Consider the following 10382-nt stretch of genomic DNA (forward strand, 5'->3'; position numbering starts at 1 on the left):
TTAACGATTGCAAACCAAAAAATTCTTCAAAGATATTTCGTACTGAAAAACCATATTTTTCAATTTTGTCGAAACTTTTCGGCCCACCTGTAATTTCTACATAAAATTCGTCATTTTTGGGCCAAAAACCGACCGATATCTCGAGAATGACCAGTGAAATTGGAGAATGACCAGTGAAATTGGAGAATGACCTGGAACTCAGCCTGGCACCCGAACATTCCGTAATCGGGGCACTAAAAGCTACCAAGAACTATCATCAAACTTTGCGAACTATACGGAATCTTCTGTGGCCCCTCGACTATTTGGCTCAATAAACTTTATATTCTCTCATGTCCGACCAAAGCTGTGGAACACATAACTGAATATCGAGGTGTCCCTGATATTTCGTAATTTTTTTAACAAACTTGTTCCGTAAAACGGATTTGTAATTTCAATGATTTATATCTCTACAAAATGACCACCGATTTCGACATGTGAGAGCCACGATAGCTAGTTGAACTCGTACGTATGCCACGATTAAATGACAGTTAAATGAGCCTATTTGGAGCTTATTTTGTTGTATGGATTGCAGTCTACGACAAAAATTTTAATTGGACTCACACCTTCGATTTGATGATTCTATGTTAGTGGCAAAAAGCAAGGCTGTAAATTTACAGCCTTAGCAAAAATGGGAGATCTCGGTAAAGATCAGCCGTTCAGAGCATACGTAATATTTGAATGCCCCCCTTACCACATATAATAACAACCACATCCTTACAACATATTTTACACAATGCGAGTGTGTTAGTAAGAAACGTAAACGTGGGGATGTATATCGTTAAATTGACACATTCAATCATTCATTGGCTCGATACAGTTAGCATAAAATGGAGCATTGTGAACAAACGTCTGAAATAATGGACATCGAAAAAAACGCAAAATTGTCAAAAATTATCGAAGACAATTCTGCATCAAATCATTCCAACAGAAGTGATGGATGGAGTGATGCTATAACCGGAGGTCATCACGATGTTGTGAGCTTGCTGAGTGACAATGAAGGCGAGGTCATGAATAGTAATGGAAGCGCTGATGACAATGCAGAGTCGATGGGTTATGGCTTGAACAATGAAGCCACATGGACATTAGTAGAACCAACAATTGTTCAACGTGACAGCAATGATAGTGACAGTGGCATCGTTATGCCGGACAATTCGGTCGTAAATTTCAGAGGTAATTGGATTGATTGTGGAGCATTTGGTCTATCAAGCACTCATGTCAAAATTCTTGTATTTTAGAACAATCCGCAGAGCGGACGCAAAACTCTCAAAAACAAGAAGCGTTCAACATTAACTGCACCGATTTACAGCCAAACTGTGAATCGGTAACGTCAAATATTCTCAACTCACTCGCATCGAATGAATTTCAACACGATGCTGGTTCAGCGGACGACAAAACGACTCGGAAGAAATGCATCAATTCCGAATGTTCGTCGGATAAGAAAAAGACCACATTCTATGACACCCCGATTTGGTCGCTAAATTACTTCAATGTTCCACGCAACTACAGTCGGCGACAATCTGTGTGTCAGCGATGCTTTGACGTCTCGATTAACGATTACGAGCGCTTGGGTGCGGCGCTAGTGAATCAACAGCCGTTAATGCTGGAACGGTTGCCTATTCGGCCGGAAGTGGTCGAAATAATTGACAGTGAAGAGGAGGACAAAGGTGGTGTAGGCGACACGGAAGCTTTGCCATCGAATACGTTGACCCTATTGGAAGAGAATGTGGATGTGGTTCTGCAAGAAACCGTCAACCGTTTCGGCATTGAACAACAGATGCGATGGGCGAATCAGATTTTGGAGGTAAAATGAACTGAAATGCGAACGGCACATTTACTGACGGAACCCTCATTTTTCTCCTAATTCTAACCGGCAGCATAGAGTGGACGTGAATTCAGCTATAAGCGACCGCATTGACGAGGAAATCCGATCCATGGATCAGTTAAGGGATTCAATGTACAAGAATCTGTACAGCCGCTCCAGATATGCCATTGAAGAGTTGCCACCGTTCGATTTGAACACAAACAAGCGGCTGCATATGTTCGGACCGAACTATCCACCTTGTGGTAAAGTTGTCTATCCGCCAGTCGACAAGAACTCATTTTATTATGCGGTCCGCACCAAATTGCTATCGACTTGGATGCCATGCAAAGTTACTGAATATGGGGACGGTCCTGTTGACGGGGTGAGTTCAGCTTTTTTTTCGTCTTGGTATTTTCTGCGGTCAATAGAGTGGTCCAGTTTTCGAGGAGTTGAAGCTGCGGACCACAATTGATTTATAAAGAACTGGAACAATATAAAGAGTGGTAATGGGAGTGATTTTTGCAGTTAACTTCAGCTGTGCTGCAAGAGGGTAACGTGAGATTAACTGGCCGAAAATCGCTTTGCGTTACCACTCGCATTCAAGAGAGTGGTTTAGTTTATAACACAATTGCAGCTCTAACTGGTCTAACTGTTTAAACTGCAACACTCTTGTGAGTGTTCCAGTTATTTATGACACAATTGTGGCCCGTAGCCGCAACTGTTCGAAAACTGTGCTAACTGTTCGAACTGGACTCTCTAAATCGACAATTTCGTTAAATCCAAATTCGTCTCTACCGCAGAAGCCGATGATGTTCACTGTGCAATTTTTACGAAGAAATGACGACAAAACCGTACCCGGCAACCATTTGGCATATGGCACAGCACCAGTTGTTCGGTTAAATGTTGGCACCCGTGTGATTGCATTGACCATGGAAAAGTCCGTCAACGTCAAGTGTTTGAATTTTCATCCGGGTATAGTTGGTGAAACGCTACAAGAGTACAACCGATGGCGATATATGATTTTCTTCGATGACGGTTGTGTGCGCTATGTGACGCCGGACAATGTTCGGCTGATCTGTTCTCCATCGCCAAACGTTTGGGAGGACGTTAGTCACGATGCGGTTGCCGCTGCATTCATCAAATCGTATCTGGAACAGTACAAAACCGAACGTCCAATGGTCCAAGTGAAGCCAGGACAGAAAATGTTAACACAGTGGCGGTCGGAATGGAAAAGTGCTCGCGTTGCGAATGTTGATGCCAGTTTGGTTCACATGCATTTTGAAGATGTCAAGCGTTGGGAATGGATTTATCGTGGCTCGACGCGACTAGGTCCATTGTTCAAGGACAATCATCAACGTCAAAGGCGATTTGCCATTGCGGCAAAGGGGAACGAGTCATTTGTTGAGCTCGTGAGCAGTGACGATGATGATGAAAGCAAAAATTGTCGCGAGACGACATCACCGACAGTAAAATCGGAAGATTCCTCCGTTCCGAACACCTTTACCATTCCATCGCAAGTGGATCCAGAACGTAAGCAAGAAAATCGTGCAATCGCAAAGAAGGGCACTGGAACAATGCCATCGCATCCCACCGTACAACACATGAACAAGGCCACCATTTATATCGACGAAGATAGTCCAGCGAAAGGCAAAGTTGTTCATTACACGGTGAAACAGCGCATTCTGCCGAGAAAGTTTGTGTCGCATATTTGTGGTACGGCCTGTCTGTATCCGGTGAAATACAATCTCAGCTCGTACAGTCCGCTAGTCAAGCCTCTGCTGTCCGGATGGGACCGAAAAAGTGTTATGAACACGAGAACGAGCCGACGAATTGTGTATCAGACGCCCTGCGGCAGAATAATGCGGAATATGCAGGAATTGCATAGATACTTGCGAGACACCAAATGTACATCGCTGGACGTTGATAACTTTGATTTCGGCGGTATGACGTCATGCCTGGCAGAATATTTGGTGGACAACAGTTTCATTCAGACAAAGGTGAATATACAAAGTGTGATGTGTGTGGGGCGAGGGGGAGGGATAGTGGAAAGGGAAAATTAAATATTTGATTTGAATTTAAGGATCTGTCAAATGGATGCGAAGCGATGACTGTTTCGAGCGTCAATTTCTATGACAACACAACGCCGCCTCCGTGCGAATATTCTGCCCAACGGATACCAACTGATGGAGTTCCATTGAATCTCGACCCGGACTTTCTGTGCGGATGTGACTGTGACGATGACTGCTGGGTATGTAGACGTAGAGACGATGAAGTCGTGCGCTAAACTGACCTTTTTTACTAGGACAAGACTAAATGTCAATGCTGGAAACTAACGCTTGAAGGCGCTAAACTCATCAGTCCCTATATACCGATCGATCGAATGGGATACAAATACAAGCGATTGCTGGACCCCATACCAACGGGCGTCTACGAATGCAATGCGCAATGCAAGTGCTCGAAAATGTGTCTGAACCGTGTCGCTCAACATCCGCTGCAACTGAAACTTCAAGTCTTCAAAACCAAGAGTCGCGGCTGGGGACTTCGATGTTTAAACGATGTGCCGGAGGGTAGTTTCGTTTGTGTGTACGCCGGTGACTTATTGACGGACAAGAGTGCCAACATTGCCGGCGGTGAGTATGGCGATGAATATTTCGCTGAGCTGGATTTTATCGAGGTCATTGAAAGTCTGAAAGAGGGCTACGAACCGGAAGCGATGGACGTGGACAGCGGTCGGAATTCTGTTCACGTCAGCAGTGAAACGAGTATCGATGTATCGAAGTCGTTGAAGGTGGAACCGGTATTCAATACTGACGATGACGAGATTCAAGTGTTGAACGAACCCAGCCTTGATGAGAATGCAAGCTCGGTTTGTCTGCTCCGATCGAATTCGACGCTAAGATTTTATGACAAAAACGAAATGGTTTTCACCATGGACGCCAAGAAGCATGGAAACATTGGGCGGTACATAAACGTGAGTGAAATTTGAATTTTCCGATGGAAATTGGGTTGCATAAGACCGGCCCTTCTCTGTATATAAGGACTGTTCAAAAAATGACGTCACGCAGTTAGTGGTAGGGGATGTTCGAGAAAACGTGACGGTTCTTACAAATGTTAAGCTAATTTTGATCCTTTTCGCATGACAAGGAGTCTCAAATCTGTAACGTGACGTCATTTGTGAACGGTCCCATGCAAAGAAAAATTTCGGCTCTTTTAACACATTTGACATTTCAAGTTGAAATTTTCAACATTCCAGCATTCCTGTGATCCGAATCTATTCGTGCAGAATGTGTTCGTGGACACGCACGATCTCCGATTTCCATGGGTGGCATTCTTTGCTAAGCGATACATTGCAGCCGGCACGGAATTGACGTGGGACTACAACTATGTGGTGGGCAGTGTTCCCGGCAAACGTTTGTTCTGTGAATGTGGTGCTCAAAATTGTCGGCGTCGCATACTTTGAGTTTTATGAAGTAGGTTGATCAGATTGATGTAAATGTAAACGAATAATTGGGTTTGTATCGAATACAAAATGTTTTGAATTTCTTTGAATTGACTCGAGTTTTTATTGCACGATTTCGAGAAGACTTAAATAAACGGAGGGGAATCACTTCTCTGTCTCCACACTTTCTTTCATCTCAGTTCTTGAACTCTATATACAAACGAATCGTTTGTGAGTTCGCAGTCACGCCATTAACTAAAATACAATTTTGTGTCCTAAGATATTTTTGATCTTACATACCTGGTTGGTGGTCAAAAGTCGAAAAATGGGGTTTCGTAGTCCGGATTTCATTTCCGTAAGGTGGCGAGGACACGGCGTGTATGGGTTCGTTGGAAAGTTGATGTCGAGTACTACAGGGGCAAATATTAACTTCAAAAATTTGATGATAAACGGCCGAAAATATGACCTTTGAAAAATTTCTCAAAATCGATGTAACCTCGGTGAACTTTGACGAGAACTATGACCTCACTAATGCAATTATTTGATTAAATTATTACTTATTATGAATGTGGAGGACATCAGCTCTACCCATATTCAGTAGTTTGGTACGTGACTATGTAGCAGATGAAAACTGTGTGTTTCACGGTTCATTTACTTTTGTACAAATCGAATGACTTTTGTACAAATTAAATTCTTTTTTGTACACAAAAAATGACATTTTGTACTTAAAATTTCCATTTTATACCATCCATTTTGTACTAAAAAAAAACCATTCCGTACTTAAAAATTACTTTATGAACACAAAATGTAATTGTTTGTACACTGAAAAATTGGCGGAAATGTGCCACAGTGTACATAAAAAAAAACATTGTACCCAAGGTTGCATTCATCAACCACTTTTTTAGCGACGCTATCGCTACCGCTAATTCATTGGATTCGCTTAGTAAAATTAAATGAGCGCGCTAATCCCCCGAACATTCAAGGGGGGATACTCCCCCCTTGACCCCCCTCTGCGGGGGCTGCCGCCCCTCGACCCCGCTTTTTTATTTTTTCAATTTCTTCACGGCCTGCGGCGCTGACTCTTCCATAAAAATAATAACATTATTAACATTTGCGATGGTGTACGTTCTTATATGGATCAAGTGATTTATAATTACAACCAATTACAATTTCTATATCTTCCAGTTACAATAAAACTTGATATATGATCTAAGCTACTCGATATAGTCGAATATACTCGGTCGGATATAGTCGAAGATACTTGGATACAGTTGAATAGTCTCAGATATGGTCGAATAGTCGAATATATTCGGAAAAGTCCAAATAGTCGAATATACTCGGATAAAATCAAATAGTCGAATATACTCGGATACAATCGAATATACTCGGATACAGTCGAATAGTCTCGGGTATAGTCGAACAGTTGAAAATACTCGGATATAGTCGAATATACTCGGATACAATTGAATAGTCGAATTTACTCGGATACAATCGAATAGTCGAATATACTCGGATACAATCGAATAGTCGGATACAGTCGAATAGTCTCCGGTATAGTCGAAGAGTTGATAATACTCGGATATAGTCGAATATACTCGGATACAATCGAATAGTCGAATATACTCGGATATAGTCGAATATACTCGGATACGGTCAAATAGTCGAATATACTCGGATACAATCGAATAGTCGAATAGTTAGATGCAATCGAATAGTCGAATAGTTAGATGCAATCGAATAGTCAGATACAGTCGAATACACTCGGATACAATCGAATAGTCGAATATACTCGGATACAGTCGAATAGTTGGATACAATCGAATAGTCAGATACAGTCGAATACACTCGGATACAATCGAATAGTCGAATATACTCGGATACAGTCGAATAGTCGGATACAGTCGAATAGTCGGATACAGTCGAATAGTCTCGGGTATAGTCGGAACAGTTGAAAATACTCGGATATAGTCGAATATACTCGGATACAATTGAATAGTCGAATTTACTCGGATACAATCGAATAGTCGAATATACTCGGATACAATCGAATAGTCGAATAGTTGGATGCAGTCGAAAAGTCTCGGATATAGTCGAATATTTGAAAATACTCGGATGTAGTCGAAAATACTCGTATTAGTCGAATATACTAGGATTAAGTCGAATATACGCGATGTACTCGACTGTACTCGGACATACTTAAATATAGTTGGATATAGAATTTGTTTTCTGATGTTTTCAGCTGTGGCCAATTTTGCTCATACAGATACAATGTTTTTTTTTATGTACACTGTGGCTTTTTTCAGCCAATTTTTCAGTGTACAAACAATTACATTTTGTGTTCATAAAGTAATTTTTACGTACGAAATGGTTTTGTTTTAGTATAAAATGGATGGTACAAAATGGAAATTTTAAGTACAAAATGTCATTTTTTGTGTACAAAAAAGAATTTAATTTGTACAAAGGTCATTCGATTTGTACAAATAAAATTAAACCTGTGTTTCACTCTGCCAAACTACTAAATATGCGTATCGCTGTAAAGCTGAGGTCCACCACATTCATAATAAGAAATAATTTAATCAAATTGCATTAGCATTAGTGAGGTCACAGCTCTCATCAAAGTTCACGGAGGTTCCATCGATTCTGAGAAATTTTCCAGAAGTCATATTTTCGGCCGATTATCATCAAATTTTATGAAGTTAATATTTGCCCCAGGAGTACTTGACCTCAGCTTTCTAACGAACCCATACACGCCCGTGTCCTCGCCACCTTATGGAAATGAAATCCAGACTGCGAAACCCCGTTTTTCGACTTTTGACCACTTACAACCAATCACAGGTATGGAAAATCAAAAATATCTGAGACTGGTTTTGGGGCCTAGGCACCAAGGCCTCACTAGACATATATAAAAAAAGTCCCGGAAAAAATAGCGCCGATTTCGGTCAGTCGAAATTCAAAAGAATCCCTCAAAATGTTCCTAAAACTCCTAAAATGAAACTTCGAAATCGAATCATTAAACTCGTATAAATGAGGACCAAGACCAAGCAAATCAAGTCTGGGTTTTTATGTCCATCCGAGCGCTGGGGAACTTATCGAAAATTTGACAATGGAATATGATGGAGGGGTCACAATTGTGGAACTGATTTTTTTTTTTCGGGTGTCGCGAACCGGTTTAGTGTAAAACTAAAATCTTAAATACAGCCGTTGAAAAGTGAAAACTAACATGTTTTCTGTTTTGGGACTAGTTTTGGGTTGAATTGTGGGACTAAAGTACTTAATTAAATGAACACTGGCGGCGCTAGTTGTCCAGCAATGTTTTGTTCAATATAATTCTGACACTTTTGATTTTGGGTGCTTACATTCGCACCATAAAAAATTCAATCGAGAAGTTAAAAAAGTCGAGAACATAAATGTACGCATTTTATGCGATGCTAACACTTTTCAAGAATTGTTGACATTTTATTTTGAAATAAAAACAATATCCTCATATTTAGTTGTGAAATTATAAAGTAATATCCCGAAATCTTGATGCATTCGAATTGTAGCTGCTGGTTACATTTTTCAATGGTACGGTAATGTCAGAAACAACTGTTCGCGTAGTATTGTTCGCGCATTCATTATTCTTGTGTCAATTAGATTCAGTTGTGATTTGAGAATATTTCTGTTAAATTTTGTGCTTAATTCGTGTTTTTATATGCGTAAACTTATTAGATAAATTGCTTAAAGTTTTTGGGAACATCTAAAAGTGTAAGGAAAACAGTTCATGCTATTTGACACTGGTGTCGAATAGCCAAACAACACAGTACATGCTATTAGACACCGGTGTCGAATAGCCAAACAACACAGGGCATGCTAATTGACACCTTTCACACTCGTTTATTTATAGGCGAAATTGTAATGCATATATTCAAATAAAGATTGACGTCAATAAGTTGTGGTTTACGCCAGGTTGGTATTTCGTGTAAGAAGGCCAAGAGGTGTTGATAATAGTAACTATGATCAATTGACGTATCAAGTGAATTATTTTAACTTTTTTTTTGGAAAGTAATAAATTAAAATCGCTTGTAGCGAATCGTAGATAAGACAGAAAGCATACATCAATAAATTCTACGTTTTTTCCCTTTACCACAGCACTGCTATTAGCATGAACACTAAACTGACAAGTGTCAAATTTTTGCGGATGCGGAGGATGTGTATCTGTACCTAAAATTCACCACATTATCGCTGACCAACAATGCCGAACTGAGTGTGATTTAATCAATGAAAGTACAAACCAAATATGGTCTGTCAATCGGAGGAAATGGCGATTTCATATAAAAAAACTCATCTTTTAAAGAAAGGTGAGTTTGTTTATAATGAAATTGCTATTTCCCTCGGTCCATACAAATTTTGACATTAGACCATACCTGGGTAATTTCACGGGAAGTGTGACAAAATGTATTTATGTCTAAAATGGCATCATTTGCTATATCTTTGTGCCTAAATATGAAATTTTGTGCAAGAGATGCGAAATGATGTTAATCCGAGGCGATGTCGAGGTTGACAGCACATCGTATGTGCGAAATTTGTTTTTAGGTACACTATTTTATGATGAAAATTAAGACCTTGCAATAACTTAAGTAATTAATTTCATGCCTTTGAGGTTTTTAGTATTAACTTAATAAACTCAAAGCTTATAATCATTTACTTCGAAAAAAATGAAGTTATCAAGTGATATTATTTGAAAGTTCATTAGAAATTCAACGAAAATTATGATTCGAATGTGTAACGATTAATGAAAGAAAGAGACAGCATGTACTGTATAGCAAGTATGATCAGTTTGGTAGTGGTATCATTGAAAGAATTTGATAACAATAGCGAATACAGTTATGTATGCCTCAATGTATACCTCATGCAAAGAATTTTAGATTGACACTGCATTGTAGTTTTTAGACTACAGATCTGAACAGATATAAAAAAATTTGCGTGTTGTTTGAAATCGATTTGTAATATAAAATGCCTCAATCAGCAGCAGAACGAGTAAAACGGCAAATGGAGAAACTCAAAATCGATGGTAAGTACGAAGCATTCAAAGTAAAACGGAGAGCAATAGCGAAAAAAAGCCGT

General features: G+C 39.8%; 1 protein-coding gene across 1 annotated transcript; it reads left to right on the plus strand.

Annotated features, from left to right (window-relative positions):
• The first annotated feature begins 806 nt into the window (after positions 1–806).
• LOC119079737 (histone-lysine N-methyltransferase eggless-like) lies at positions 807–5365 on the plus strand. Its single transcript, XM_037187802.1, has 7 exons — positions 807–1209; positions 1275–1840; positions 1914–2222; positions 2641–3837; positions 3921–4088; positions 4143–4811; positions 5094–5365. The coding sequence occupies exons 1-7, from the start codon at positions 867–869 to the stop codon at positions 5298–5300; spliced, it is 3459 nt and encodes a 1152-aa protein (XP_037043697.1). The 5' UTR covers positions 807–866; the 3' UTR covers positions 5301–5365.
• Positions 5366–10382: the final 5017 nt, after the last annotated feature.

The sequence above is a fragment of the Bradysia coprophila genome, unplaced genomic scaffold (assembly GCF_014529535.1).
Source record: "Bradysia coprophila strain Holo2 unplaced genomic scaffold, BU_Bcop_v1 contig_333, whole genome shotgun sequence".
NCBI classification, from domain to species: domain Eukaryota; kingdom Metazoa; phylum Arthropoda; class Insecta; order Diptera; family Sciaridae; genus Bradysia; species Bradysia coprophila.

Bases quoted from the DNA above. Each gene is read 5' to 3' on its own strand.
- LOC119079737 (XM_037187802.1), top strand. From the start codon at position 867: ATGGAGCATTGTGAACAAACGTCTGAAATAATGGACATCGAAAAAAAC. The intron at 2,223-2,640 runs GTGAGTTCAGCT...TCTCTACCGCAG, and splicing joins GGGACGGTCCTGTTGACGGG to AAGCCGATGATGTTCACTGT. The intron at 4,812-5,093 runs GTGAGTGAAATT...TCAACATTCCAG, and splicing joins ACATTGGGCGGTACATAAAC to CATTCCTGTGATCCGAATCT.